Here is a 14583-nt window from a genome sequence, read left to right on the forward strand (position 1 = left end):
TCCTGCTTCTCCAGAGATGTACGTTTGCAGATCACTGTGAGTCTGGAGAGACTCGAGCACCCTGGGTGCAACCACACAGGCAGGAGACGTTTGGTTGGGATCTGTGAATACGTCGGCGCTCAACACCAGCCTGGGCACCACTGACGTGCTGGGACAGGAGCTGCCGGCCCGTCTGAGAGTGCGGGCACTTCCCTCATCTTGCGTAGCGGCTGGCAAAAGAGCCTTTCTTCCCTCAGCTTGGCTCTGGCTGGCAGAGGGCACACCTCGTGAGCAGAAGAGCTGTGCTCACGCTGAGCAAAGGGCAGGCAGTGCTGTGGGAATGCAGCCTTAGGAGCCCTCTGAAGGACACAGTGCATCCTGGTGCAGGAGATGTGAGCTTTGGGACAGAAGAAGGCCAGAAGGCCATGTTGTCTGACCCTTTCTCAGCCTGGAGAACATGCCTTCTCTTGGCAGCATGTCTATCGTCTGAGCCATCCCTCCACCAAAGCCTCTTTGGTGCATTCCCTCCCTCTTCTCCCGCGCTCTGCAGGGTTACGTTGGACCTGGCACGCGGAAAGTTCTCAAAGTCTATTACCTGCCGGGAGTGCCTGGAGGCTTCTGCAGGACTTTCCAGATCCGAGTGGCTCACCTGGAGCCAGAAGAAATTTCCCTGAAAGGAGAGGGGAGCTTTCCCAGGATCTGCTTGGACCTGCCCAGGAACGTCAAAGGTAAGCACTGCCCGTCTGCTCCCCAGGAAGGCCCTGGGGTTTTTTTCCCCCATGTTATATGTCCCTAGGGCATCTTGCTTGAGGAATGTGTTTCTGGGAGAGGCCAGCGTTAGGGGAATGGGGCTTCCCAGCTTGAATGGGAATGGCGCTGTGCCCACACTTGTATTTGTGGATGTTCTCTTCCTTCAGGAAATGAAAAATATGAGAAGCTGCTCAAAGAGGCGAAAGAAAAGGTGGAAAAAGACAGCCAGAGGGACGAAGCAGTTGTTCTGAGGGAGGCTGCGGCAGTGGAGCCACCCATGGACAACTCGCAGAGTCTGGTGAGGAACAACTGCTTCCCTCTTTGGCACAGGGTGCTCCCCCTGTGTCCTTTGGGCCCCTTGCACCCCACAGCAGGCTTCCTGGGGTCCTGCTGGCACTTGGGACCTCCCTGCCCACACCTGCCCATGGTCATGCATCAACTCAGCATTGCCCATGGGCTGCCCACCTCGGGGCATTGTCCCTCCCATAGATGCACCAGCTTCCTGACTGCCCCAGGGAGGGATCCTGAAGACCCTGCTCAAGGCATCGAATTGATGGTTCTTTGTGCTGGCGCTGCAGGTCATGGCTGGGGTGTCTGTGGCTCACAACAATGGGGACAATCTGTTTAACAGGGCCTGCAGCATGACAGGACAAGGGGTCATTGTTTTTAACTACAAGAGGCCAGATTCACACCAGGAATAAGGAGAATTTTTTTTATGATGAGAGTGTTGAAGCAGTGGCCCAGGTTGCCCAGAGCGGTGGTGGATGCCCCATCCCTGGAGACGTTCAAGGTCAGGCTGGACAGGGCTCTGAGCAAGCTGATCTGGTTGGAGATGTCCCTGCTCGCTGCAGGGGGTTGGACTGGATGATTTCTGAAGTTCCTTTCCAACCCAAACCGTTCCAGGATTCTAGGATTCTCTGAACCCAAGCCCTGCCAGGTTTACAGAGTTAATCGCAGCAGCCTGACTTGTGCCCTGGGGTTGTGCTGTCGGTGCTCAGCTCCAAGTGGCACCGGCCCAACAAAAGGTTCCCTTTTCAAGAGAGCTTTTGTCCAAGCTGCTTTGGCACCGGCTGGGCGCAGGCACTCGGAGCACTGGAAGGTTCCTGGCTTGTCCGTCTGCCTCTCTGACGAGATCAGCTTTTGTAACAGTGACGGGCAGGCGAAGGCGCTGGAGTTCATTTCCCTAGAGATAAGGTCCTGGCTAAGAGAGCAGGAGGTGTCACAGACACTGAGCAGTGAGCCAGGAGGACCCCATCACCCCTCTCCACAAGAGCAGGCTGGGATCCTGTTTCAGAGACAGGGCTGTGCCTTGGGAAGGACCTTTGCTAACCAGCCACTGTCTTTCCTTGTCATCAGTTGGACACTCGGCTGCAGATGCAGATGGAGCAGATGCTGGTAGAGGAACACGCCCTGGCACAGCAGAAAGCTCTTGCCTCCCATCCCCCGGAGGAGACAGCCTTTGACCAGCCTTCTCGTCAGAGCCTTCTCAAGTCAGTGGGGACTCTCATAGCCTATCTCCAGGCACCCCGAGGGTAACAGCCAGAGGCGCAGCCCTGCTGCTGCTGTTTTGGGGACAGATCTGGTTGCAGAGCGGTGGGGGCAAATCCTATTTCAGGGTCCTGAAGCAAGTTCAGGCTTGGGCTGTACCCCTGGCTCAGCAGTTCCACGGAGACCAGTGGAGGTCCAGTGAACTTGTCTGCAGTGGCTTTTCATAGCACACGAGCGGTGACCAGTATCCATTTTAAAGTAACTTTATTTTAAGGTCCCTTTGCTAGTTGAGGAAGCCTAGAACCTGCACTCCCTGGGACTTGCCAAAGTCTTACTACCAGATAGTCAGGCCTTGGGATTCACTGACTAGAGCTGAGTTTCTACAGCAGTGGACACAGAAATACCCACATTTTTTGCATCGTCCACCCACTTGGAAACGTAGCCAGGCTGTGGTTTAAGAACTGTCCTTACTCGTCCTTTCAGGGCTCAGCTGCCCGAGTACATCCTGGACCTTGGCTCCGTCATTCCTGGTGACATCCACACGCACAGCGTGAAGATCACCAACACTGGCCACTTCCCTGTGTCCTTCCACGCCGATGGACAGGTCCTGCGTGACACAGGTAACCAGTGCTGGAGAGACTTCTCGTGGGCTTGAAGGAGCCTTGTCTGACAAAGTAGCTTCAGCTGCTGGCCATGGGGAGTTTTTTGAGTGCTTCTTTGTCTAGTTCTTCCTCCTTGCGACCCTCTCTACCTGCTGCTTTGGAGCCTGAGTTCTCCTGGCCAGCAGGACCCAGAGACCTGGCCTGCCTGTGACTGCCCTAACACTTCCCTGGGGGCTAGATGGGCTGATCAGCGTGGTCCCCTCTCAGCAACCTCTGCTCTTGACTGCCAGGAGTGTCATCTGAGTTTCTTTGTGCACTCTGGGCTTGTGTTACAAGCAGACGGACTCTTTGGGGTTTGGAAGTGCTTTGCTTAGAGTTCATAACGATGTCACGCTTGTGTTCAGCCTTTATTGAGAACGTGGCCTGTGAGGTCCTGTGTTGTATGGAAACAGGCTTCTGAAGCAGGCCTTTGAGGTAAGGCTGCACTGCCATCCAATGGTGACTCGCTGTGTCTGAGGGGTGGTCAGGTGTCTCCTCTAAGTTGTTTTCCAGGGAGCACCATGGCATGGAGGGATCTTAGTTGGAAATTCCCCTTTGGAGAGGTCTGTGCATCCTTCCGTGGGATGCCTGAAGAAGAAATTGCTGGAGGTCCTGAAATGATAGATTTCCTTTTTACCGTGTGGACCTTGGATTCTGGCTGTGAAAACCCTTTGTCCGTGTGTGGTGAGAAGGGAGAAAGAGTGGCAGGCTTCTCCGGAGAAGCCAAGGGGTCCTTCAGAGAGCCAGCAGCCAGGACACTCGAATGGCCTTAACACGCTTGTGACACATTGATGTGGGTTGTGCCTCTCAGCTGCTTTATTTTCATCTGTTCAAGGTTTCAGTGTGGAGCCTGCCCGTGTGAAACGTCTGCCCTGCTGGGAGACAGAGACTTTTGAGGTGCGCTTCGACCCACAAAGTGCCAAGCTGCCGCTGGGAGAGGTGGACGTGCTCCTGCCCATCAAGGTACCGCATGCTTCCTCACCTCCCTCACCACCTTTCAGGGCAGGTGGCAGCTTGGGACAGCAGCAGATGTCACCTGGGCTTTCAGCGGGATGCTCTGTCCTTCACTAGGTAACAGGGGGCCCCACATTTCACGTCCGTCTCCGTGCCAACGTTGCTGTGCCGTCCCTCTGCCTCTCCAAGGATACAGTGGAGTTCTCCACTGTCCAGTGCGGACAGTGCCAGGAAGAAACCATCCAGCTCCACAATCCACTCCAGGTCCCCTGCAAATGGTTCACCACCAGGAGTGAGCCTGTTAAGAAGGTAAAGCACAGACTCCGTGGAACGCGTAACGTCGTGGTTGGGCTTTCTTTGCCCCTCTTGCCCTTTCTGCGCCTGTGGCTGCCTGAGCCCTTGGGCTACAGCCCACCTGAGGAAGCTTTAGAGGTACAGAGCAAATCTGTTTTGCCTGCACCTGTTCACTAGCTGATGCTTCACTTCTTTGCCAGCTTCACCCATTGCTCCTCTTCTGACAGTGCATCTGCGCACCCTGCCTGCACATTTTCCCTCCAGTTCTAGGCCAGTGGTGGCTGTGGCTGGTTTGGACGTGGGTGCTCGCAGCACCATGACAGTATCTCAGAGCACTGCAGGAACCGAGAGTCTGTCCTCACAGACCAAGGAGACCTCACACGATTGGTTTCTGTGCTCAGGTGGACAAACGTTTGTCGGTGCGCATGCATCGGAAGCTGCTCCAGGAGTTGAAGGCCAAGCCCTGTGTCTTCGAGGTGCTGCCCCCAGCTGGAGTCCTCGCTCCAGGACAGCGATGCCACGTGCAAGTCAGGTTTTCACCTGTGGAAGAGGTGAGATTGGCGAGGCAGAAACACCTGATAGACCAATTTAGGTCCATCTGATAAACAAATATGCGGTTCCCCTGCACACCAGGACTCATCCTGCTCACTCACCCCCAGGAGGTCTGTCAGGGCAGTGTGGTAACGAGAGCCCAGCGTGGGGAGGAGGAGATGAGGTCTACCTCCACATGGAGCTTTCTGCAAGCCCCGTCCCCACTGTGCCTCGGTTTCCCTTGCAGCACAGCCTTCTGAGAGGGGCTTTGAAATCCCCATGGGGAGCTTGCACAGCGAGCATCAGGGCACTGCAGTGTGGCTACCTGTGGGTGCATGATGGGGAACTCTGCCTCTTTCCCATCATCTTCCCCCTTGCCAGGACGTATTTGCAGGCTGCATTGCCCTGGTGCAGAGCACGTGGCGTGCTCACAGGGGATAACGCTGGAAGGGCCCATCGAGGCTAATCCCGCTGCTGGTACCAGCAGACAAAACAGCCGCCAGACACCCTCCTGGGCACGGCAGGACAGTCACCTGCAGTGCTGTGCTGCCAGCAGTCCCCATGGCCCTGGCCCAGCCTGTCTGCATGTTCCCAGGCAGTCTGACCTTGGGGAAGGCTTGAACGGGAGGCCCTGTCACCTGGGGCTTCATGGAGGAGCTTTCTGTGCTTCTCTCTTTGCAGAAATCCTACAGAAGCAAGGTGAAGATTAACATTTGCCAGAGCAGCCAGCAGCTCGAGCTGCAGATGTCGGGGCATGGGCTGCAGCCACAGCTGGAGTTCAGCCCCTCGGTGCTGGAGCTGGGACCATCGCTGCCGTGCAGCCACGGGGCAGAGGGGACAGTGGTGGTGAAGAACCCCTGCGATTTCCCCATCGAGTTTTACTCCCTGGAGTTCGACCAGCAGTACCTTGCTGAGGAGCAGGTGAGAGGGAAGGTCTGGTCCCATGGGCACACTCCCGTCGCTTCCTAGCGCTCCAGCCTTCCCAGGCTCGTGCCAGGGGGGTGGAGGCAGTCCCCAGGGCAAAGCCTGGTGGCATTTCAGGGTTGGCCACCTCTGCTGGCAGGTGTGTAGGGGCTTGGATAGTCCGTGCCGTTGGGAGGAAGGAATGAGGGAGAAGATGGGTTGGCTGGGGAGTCTATTCGTGTGATGAAGGTCAAGAATCACATCCCACCTACGTTTTTTTTTCCCTATGCGCACAGATCCTGCGGACGCTGAAGGATTACGATCGCCACAACACCTTGTTGCTGCCACCACGTGCCCCGGGTGAGAAGCTGCCCCCAGAGGTGCTGGAGTACTATGAGGACCAGAAGAGGCTAGAAGAGGAGCAGGCACAGTCCAGGACTGGGGAACCAGCAGGCCAGGACAACGGTGAGGGATTGGCATTGGCTCTCCTGAGTGTGGCCACAGCAGGGAGCTCAGCCCACACACCCTGAGCTCCCCATGACCTCGTTGTCCGTGGAAAGCCCATGCTTTTAGCAGCTTCCCATTCCCTAGCTTGGTGGAGGAATTTCCAGGTGGAAATCTGTGGCTTGTAACACGCATCCTCTGCCAGCCCTGAGTGCAGCCAAAGCAAGCTCGTATCTGCCTGCCGTGGACTGGGGCAGTAGTCAGGATGTCCCCTTGTGTCCCTCATCCACAAAGAGTAGGATGGGATGAGTTCTTCAGACAGTCGGACCAGGTCTAATACCACTGGCTATGTCCGATTTGTTTCTTCCCAGCAACAAAAGCACAAGCTCAAAATTCCCCTGAGGGCAGCCAGAGCCTGGACAGACTTCCCTGTGCCTTGGGAGTCTCCCTCCTTGGGCAATTTTGTGTCTTTTGCATGTGGCTGTGCAAAGTGTCAAATGGCAAAGAGCAGATGCCTGAGCATGTTCACTCTCTTCTTCCCTCCCTGTGTCCTTCCTGCTGAGCAAACTTTGAAAGTGTCCGGTCTCTGTCAGCTCAAGGAGGGAAGCACTCTGCTGGGATCATTCACACCATCTCATCCCACAGCTCGGTCGTTCCCTCCTCCATTTTTGATGAAAGCCAGTCCAACAAGGTGGACTCTAAAGCTGAATGTGGAGAAGAGGAGGAGGAAGGCGTTGAGAAAAGATGCGGGACAGATAACAACCCTAAGCTCGTCACCTGGTTTATGTCCGTTGTGGCAAAGGGGTCTCAGTGGAGGACTTGAGTGTCAGCTCCATCACTTCCCTGCAGCCTGGGGCCACCTTCACTCCTGTAGGCCCGGAATGCGCTCTTCTCTGGGAAGTCTGCAGGATCCCGGGAGGAGTCTGGGGCAGGGACAAGGGAGAGGCCAGGGAGGTTTTCCCCAGCTTTGCCACATGAGCATGTTTGCCCCCAGGAGCTGCTGGGATCAGGATGATGCTGTTCCCTTTGCTAGGCAGGGCAGGGCAGGGCGCTCGCTGTCCTACGTGGCATTGCAAGCTGAGTTGTCTTTTGGTGACCTCCTGAGGTCAAAGGTGGGAACTCTTTGTAAATGCTGTTCTGGTGAATTCAGAGCCCGGCCAGATGTCCTGCTAGTAATATTCCTCAAGCATCCGGCTTTTGGATAATGGCTTGATCCTCAGCTTGCGATCTGCCTTGGGACTGAGTAAGATGCCTGGTTCTGCCTGTGTCCCCTTACTCAGCAGGACCTGAGACCAATCTCCCATGACGACAGTTCATGAAAGATTTGGCCCAGGCCTTTCAGGCATTGCTGGCTGCTTGCTTTGTTCTCTTTCTGCCACCCCATTCTGCCACCCCATTTCCTGTACCCTGAAGAGGCACCTTCACCAGCATCTAGGGCAGACCCTGATCTGCACAAGTCTAAAGGAAGGGCATGGTGAGATCTTGGGTGTGACGTTGGTTTCAGCAGTCTCCTCTCCCAGGACCTGAGGGGATGGGAGGATGATCAGGATGACAGGTAGGCAGGAGACCGACTTTTCTACCTGCTTCTGCACAGGAGAGCATCAGGAAAGCACCGCCAGCAGCAAGGAGGCAGCGGGAGAACTGGACAACAGCCCTGTCACTAAGGCCATTGCCCGCCACCTTGGCATCGATCTCTCTGCAGAAGGGCGCGCAGCCCGAAACCGGAGAGGGATCGTCGTCATCGTCCATGGGGCACCCCTGACAGGTACGTGAGCGGCAGGCCGTGGCTGCCAGGATGGGGGGCAGCAGGAGAGACATATATCTCCTGGTGGACCACGGTGCTTGGTTGACCAAGTGAAGTGAAGCAAGGTGAGCCACAGCTCTGCTGGTACATGAAGCAGCCTCAGGCCTTCGCCTAGCTGATGCAGGTGGTGTGGCTCATCTTGTGTCCCTGCTAGGAGCTGGGCTCTCATTCCCGCAAGCAGTGTGGCCATGTTCCTGTTGCTTTGTGGGACCACATTGCCTCGGGTCCATGTTGCCTCGTGGGAGCAGTCCCTAGCCCACACTGACCCTCAAAGTGTGCCCAGAGGTTGCCTGAGACAGCAGCGAGCAGCACAGGCTAGCGAATAATAGTCTGAGTGGTGGTGGGACAGGGCTGGAAGCAGTGTTCTGGCCCAGGGTCGAGGTCACCACAAGGGACAAAGTCCTCAGCTGAAGATGAGGTGGAGATGATCCACATTTCTAACCATGCTCAGGCTGCCTCCCTCATGGTCTCTCCTTAAGGGGCACGTGCTTTCCCCCTGCCCTTGAAAATGTGAAATACTTTTTGGGGCATTTCCAGAGCCTGTCCCTGACAATGCCTCATGTGCAAGTGTCACCAAGCAGTCTTCCTCTCTCTCAAGGCAAGACCACGGCAGCGGTCGCGCTGTCCAAATACTATGGCGCTGCCTGCTTGTCCATCGATGCCGTGGTGGAGGAAGCCATCTCGAAGAGGAGCAGCTCAGCAGGGCTGTGTGCCCGGGAGCTGTGCATCAGGGCTGCCATCGAGCAGAAGAGCCGCAAGGAGACAGAGCGTGCGGGTAAGGAGAAACGCTGGACCCCCAGCAGCGCTTCAGAAACCCACCATGACCATCCACCTCCCTTGCTCCAGAGAAGCAGCTTGACAGCCCTTGGGTCTCTTGGGGAACATGGCTGCAGCGTGTAGAAATGCAAAGCCGTTTCTTCAAACATCTCTGGGTATTAAAAAAATTCTCCATTTTCCGGGATCCGGCAGGGGCACTTTTCCTGCTCCTGAGCTTCTTGGCACGGGTTCCTTTTTCTAGGAGCAGTGAAGCACACTTGTTTGTGTCTTACTGAGAGTTCTCCTGTTTCCTCAAAGCTGAATCCAGCTTGCTCCTCAGGGCCATCAGGCAGAACTGCTGCCCACTTTAAGAAGGAAAAAGGTCTCTAAAGTGGCTCATGAAGCATTAGACGACTGACTTTGAGTGTGGCTTCACAAAGATGAGAGGAAGGGAAGGATCACCTTCTGGGGCAGTTTCAGATGAGAGAGATGCTGCAGATGAGCTCTTTTCTCCAGAGATGTTCCTATACAGGCTGTCAGGTTAGGCAGCTCGTGCCAGTTGTGCTGTTCTCCGTTGTGAGACCGGAGACTTTAAGGAAACTTTATTGGGCAGCTGGTGCCCCAAGCTCTGCAGGGTGAGGCCAGACCCTGTCTGTGGTGGGGGCAGTTTTGCGTTGCTCAGCTTTGAACTTGGCTGGGTTGGGAGCTGGTGGAAGGAAGAAGGGCCTGGGTCCCCGGTGGGGTTATCCCATGTGGAGGATTTAGCTCCAGCAGAGATGGGTGATGCAGCTGGGGCAGGGCTGCGTGTTACGGTCTCTATCTGAGAATGTAGGATGGGGGCAAGGTACAGAAACAATAGTCCTGGAGGACAAATCCTTGGCTTGATCCATAGGGCGAGTGACTGTGGAAAAGGTGTTACTTGTGTGCACGTTTGTTGGGACGGACACGGGGCTGTGAATTAAAAGCTCTCTAGCTTTCCAATCTAGTTTCAGGTGGTGTGCTTTCTCGTGCTAATAAGAGAAGCAGGGAGGGAGCTGCTTCTGGGAGCAGTGCTGCCAGTGCCAGGCAGGCTGGGGGACAAGTGCTGTGTCCCTACCAGGGCACAAGGCTGTGCTCATGGAGGTGCGAGGTGCCTGCTTGCTCCCCACAGCGCCCGTCGCCAGCCCCACTGAGCCGTTTGTCCCCTCCACAGGTCAAAACGCAGATGCCTCCCGCCGCCGGCAGTTCCGGGCCCATGGCAAGCGCAGCCCAGACAGGAGCCAGTCGCCCTCTGCCAACAAAGTCAGCCTGCAGTCTGTCGGTTCCCAAAGCTCTGCAGCGGCCAAGACAAAGAAAAAGGAGCGCCTGTCCCAGAAACAGCATGTAATGGACCTGACAGGCTCCCGGGTGAAGCGTGATCGGCACAGCTTAGTGCATGGCACCTTTCTGTTGCCTTTGAGAATCATAGAATCTTAGAGGGGTTTGGGCGGGAGGGGACCTTTAAAGGCCACCCAGCCCAACCCCCTGCAGGGAGCAGGGACATCTCCAACCACATCAGGTTGCTCAGAGCCCCGTCCAACCTGGCCTTGAATGATTCCAGGGATGGGGCATCCACCACCTCTCTGGACAACCTGTTCCGATGTTCCAGCGCTCTCATCATGAAAAATGTCTTCCTTCTGTCTAGTTTGAATGTCCCCTCTTTGAGTGTAAAACCGTTACGTGTTTTCCTGTCGCTACAGGCCTTGTTAAAAGTGCAGGGGCTGCTTACCGTGGCGGGGCTCTGTGTCACCCAGAGCCTGGTGTGGGGAACGATAGTGCAGAGAGGCAGCTGGGCAGGTTGGGGATGGCGTGGGGTGGGAACAAAAACCTGTGTTCTGCCAGAAAAACTCGACTGAGTGCATGGTTTGTTGGCAAAGTGGCTGCAGGTGGTGAGCAAAGCTGTGGGACGCTGTGCCAGGGGCTTGCAAGCTTGGGTCTCTTGTGGCCAAGGGATGTGACCCCCAGGGTTGTCCCCTGGAGCTGCTGGCCTGCCCTTTGGGTCTATTGTCTTGCGAGCGAGAGACCTGAGCTGCAAGCCCAGCAGCTGGAAATGTTCAGGGGGTTCCAAGGTGGTTTATTTCTCTCGTGGTGTTCAATGTTGCAGGGCTCATTGAGTTCTGAGCTCAGCTCAGCCCTTCCCTGCGTTCCTGCGCAGCGATGGCTGAGCATCAGTGACAGCGCAGCGGGAGAGCTGGGCGTGATGAGCTGCGTGCTGCCTGAGGACTTGCTGGTGGCCATCCTCTCGGAAAGGCTGCAGGTACGTGGGGTGGGGACAAATGATACGTTCCTGCTACAGAGAGACAGGCGGTGAGGTACAGTTTGCAGAGGAGGGGATCTGTATCTGCTGTTGGAGAAGTCCTGGGCTGCGTGCAGGCACGCCTGGGTCAAGCTGCAGATGCTAGAAGCCGGCAGAGCGCAGGGAAAGATCAGAGCTTGTCTGAGCCGATGCTCTTGGAACGACGACGCGCTGCCCTTTGCCGTTTGGGCTGACTGAGTAGCTGAGAGCCCAGCGCGTGCCATCGCTGACTTTCTCTTCCTTTGCCACTTGACTCACAGCTGAGCAACTGCTTCCAGGGAGTGGTGTTTGATGGCCTGGAGACCTGCTTTGCATGCAGCACGGCATCTGCGCTCCTCTGCCTGCTCAAAGCTGTGGGAAATCGGCCTCACATCTATTTTGTGAACCTCTTCCGGGATTATGCTTCTTTGAAAGGCAGGGAGACAGCCGCGAAAGAGCAGGAAGGTAAGAATCTTCATCTCCGCGCCTTTCCAATCTTCTCTCAAGCCCTCAACCTTACCCGTGTGTATCTGTGTCACCAGCAGAGCTTGTAAGAAACAGTTTTATGAATCCTTCCGCCTTTTGCCTCAGTGTAGCCAGCACTCAGCTCACAGTTGCTTAAACACAGCAGAGCTGAGGCTGTAAGATTCCCCTTGGTCTCTGCCATTAAAGCTTGGGCACAAGTGCAAGCTGTTGTGGCTCAGTAACTACCCACCCTCCAGCTGTCCACAGCGCTGGTGCACGTGAGCCAGGCAAGGTACAGGCGACAGTTTGGGGGATTCTCTGAACGCTGGAGCAGGGATATGAGCTCCCCAGGATGGCCTGGCAGGATGATAGGCTGGGTCGGGACAGAGCTGTGAATCCTTGCAGCTCCTCCAGAACTTGCAGTGGCTAATGGTTTCACCTCTGGTCTGTGCTGAAGAACGGGAGCGGGAAGAAGCTGCCAGGAGGGAGGAAGCACGTCTCTGGGAGATGGATGAGGACGAGTACGATGCCCTCATGGAGGAACAGAAAACTCAATTTAATCAGAGGCTCCTACAAGCCCGGCGTGAGAGGAGGAGGAGGTCTGTAAGCCTTCCATGGACAACTCCCCAGGATAGTGTCCCTCAGGGCCTTCCCTGCTCCAGAGACCTTGGTTGAGCTAAGAGGGCTTTCAGAGCAAACGCCAAAAGTGTCTATTCCAAGCCGCACAAGGATGGCCAGTTCCACCTCCCTGGCTCCCGACAGGGGAGGGACTTTGCGCTGGGAGAGAAGAGAACATCTTCTCTCCGATTCAGCAGTGAGCCCTCTGGCATAGACGCTGGCTGCAGGCAGCTGGGCTCTGTGCTTGCCTTGCCGCTGCACCCACAAGTGTCTCTGAGTTAATGCTGTTGATGGCCATCTTCTTCATCCCCCTTCCTCACCAAACCAGAGGGGCTGTGGTGTGGGCTGGTGTGAGGTGCAGCTGTGCTGCCTTGGTGTAGAGAGCAGTCCTGCTGTAGGTGAAGCCCGTGCAACGCTGATCTCCCAGGGTTTTCCTGACTGAGCGCCGCCAGCCATAGAAGCTGGTGTCTCTTCGGCTCCCCTTCGCCTGCAGCAGCAGGGGAGCCTGGGAGAAGCTGTGATCCAGCAAAGCAGCCCTGTCCAGGAGGATGCACAGGGGAAGTGTCAAACTGGGAGGGGGATCTGCTTCAAGTGAGCATGCATTTCAGCTTTTCTGTCAGCACAGGCCCCAGTTTGTTGCTCTGGGAGGAGATGGCTAGGGCTGCTTCCAATCTTGATTTCCAGGAGAGACGGCACAAGTTTCCCGTGGTGACGGCTGGGTTCCAGCAGGAAGCCTGGTTGATGAGAGCCTGTTTTGCAGGAGGGGAGTTACCTTTGCTTTCTGACTGATGTGAGTGTCCTCAGTAAGGAGCAGGCTATGCCCAGGGAGAAGGGCTGGATAAGCCTCGTAGGTGTTGGCGCAGGGATAAGGAGGCGTTAGTGATTTGTGAGCTGGTTGAAACTGGGAGAGCAAGAGAGGGCTTCTGGCATCAGTGCGCAGAGATGGTGGATCCGTCCTTGGCAGTGTGCTGGAGGGGTCCAGGTGGACCTGATTGGAGAAGCAGCACAATTTAGACTTTAGGACAGCAAAGCCTAGATTTGGCTGGCCCTGGAGGACCCCTCTCACCTTGCCGCCCTTTGGATGTTCCCAGGCTCCCCAGGTTGAGGGAAGTCCATGGCGATGGCCTAAGAGTTCTGTCTGGCCTCAGGGTCAATGAATGGCGTGCAGGGCCAGCTGGGATTGCAGCGAGCCCACATTTCTGGTGGTGACTCACAGGGCTGTTTTCTGTTTGGCTTCCTGAAGGGCGATGGAGCAGCCTGACGAAAAGCACCGTCAGGAGCTGGAACCCCTGAAGGAGGAACAAGAGCTGGAGAATTCCAAGAGGAGTAGGAGCGAGCTTGGAAAAGACCAAGTTAACGCTTCAGGGAAGAAAATGCAGCCTGGAGTCAGACAGGTGGGTGGCTGTGTTTGTAGAGATGAGTAAAAGCCCTGGGGAGCTTCTTCCCACGGAGCTGTACCATTCCCCGAGAAGCCAGCAGCCACACGCGGCGCTGGGCCCAGGAATGGGCCTGAGTGAGTAACACGTGGGGTTGTGCTGGGAAACAAGAGCCGGTGTTTGCTCATGCTGCTGCTTCGCCAGGGATGTTTTCCCATGGGTTTGCTGGGGAGCTGCATTTGTGGGATCATGCTGCCTTTGAGTCTTGGCTTCACATAACTCCAGACATTCACTGTGAAGCCCTAGATAGTTTTAGTCCAGCATTTCTCCCCACTCTGCACATAACTTACACCTCTGGGCCATGATCCGTCTGGGATGGGGTGTCTTTTGCTACATGCCTGGCAGGAGATCCCGCCAGGCCTTAGGTATTCAACCAGACTTCCTCAAGTGTCAGCCAGGCACAGGGACGCTCAGCACACCAGAATGGAGCCCAGAGGACTGCACAGGAGTACGGAGGTGTTTTAATTTCCCGGTTTGGTTCGGAGAAGCTTTTCTACTTTTCATCTGGTGGGCAGGACTCCCCATCAGTCTGGCACTGGGGAGTTTGGTTTCAGTTGAGCTACCCTGGGTACCAGCTGTGTTCTGGATTGGGATTTGTGGAGCACCCAGCACAGGTCTCAGGCGAGGCTTGGGGTGCTGTTGCAAAGATCATCACTGCCCTGCAGCATCTGAGTTGGTGCTTTGAAATGCTCACTGCTTTTTCCTGCTCCTCCTGCCCAGAACACGAACGCATCCGCCAGCAACACCAGCATTTCCACCAGCAACCAGTTGGATGCCACCAAAGGGGTAGACAAGAGAGGATCTGTAAAGAAGCACTCAGGCGCTGTTGGGAGTGACAAGGAAGAGAAGAGAAAGCAGAGCAAGGTTTCCCTGATGGATGCCTGCCCAGCCGTGCGTGTGCAACACTCAGACGCAGAACAGGGGGCTCTGAGTGACAGCGAGAACTTGGCCCTGAGGTTTAAGATCTATGAGGCATCGCAGAAGTATGTGGCGCATATCTTGTCATTCTGGGACAGGGTTCAGGGTATCCTGCTGTCCCCTCTGAACCAAGCGGAGGTGCGGCACAAAGCAGAAGCCCGGCGCCAGCCTGCCTTGAGCCACAGGAGCCAGCAAAACAGAGGGAAAGAGCATCAGGTGACACTGGAAAAGGAGTGCAGGAAGAAAGAGCGCCTGGAGGAGTCTGTGAAGAAAGAGCGCATGGAGAAGGAGAGCACCAAGAAAGAGCGC

General features: G+C 55.9%; 1 protein-coding gene across 1 annotated transcript in view; it reads left to right on the forward strand.

Annotated features, from left to right (window-relative positions):
* Positions 1-14583, forward strand: part of LOC147600352 (axonemal central pair apparatus protein HYDIN-like) — a 39649-nt gene that overhangs the window by 12963 nt on the left and 12103 nt on the right. Inside the window, exons 10-27 of the mRNA XM_086751242.1 lie at positions 530-707; positions 897-1027; positions 2086-2219; positions 2701-2837; positions 3694-3821; positions 3930-4121; positions 4508-4657; positions 5319-5558; positions 5837-6005; positions 6548-6733; positions 7573-7749; positions 8387-8563; positions 9737-9930; positions 10667-10819; positions 11119-11302; positions 11760-11901; positions 13164-13314; positions 14077-14490. Coding sequence (XP_086607368.1) covers positions 530-707; positions 897-1027; positions 2086-2219; positions 2701-2837; positions 3694-3821; positions 3930-4121; positions 4508-4657; positions 5319-5558; positions 5837-6005; positions 6548-6733; positions 7573-7749; positions 8387-8563; positions 9737-9930; positions 10667-10819; positions 11119-11302; positions 11760-11901; positions 13164-13314; positions 14077-14490 — 3237 coding nt within the window. The remainder of the gene's footprint in view (positions 1-529; positions 708-896; positions 1028-2085; positions 2220-2700; positions 2838-3693; positions 3822-3929; positions 4122-4507; positions 4658-5318; positions 5559-5836; positions 6006-6547; positions 6734-7572; positions 7750-8386; positions 8564-9736; positions 9931-10666; positions 10820-11118; positions 11303-11759; positions 11902-13163; positions 13315-14076; positions 14491-14583) is intronic.

This window comes from Chlamydotis macqueenii, chromosome 6 (genome assembly GCF_036417535.1).
Source record: "Chlamydotis macqueenii isolate bChlMac1 chromosome 6, bChlMac1.mat, whole genome shotgun sequence".
In the NCBI taxonomy this organism is placed as follows: domain Eukaryota; kingdom Metazoa; phylum Chordata; class Aves; order Otidiformes; family Otididae; genus Chlamydotis; species Chlamydotis macqueenii.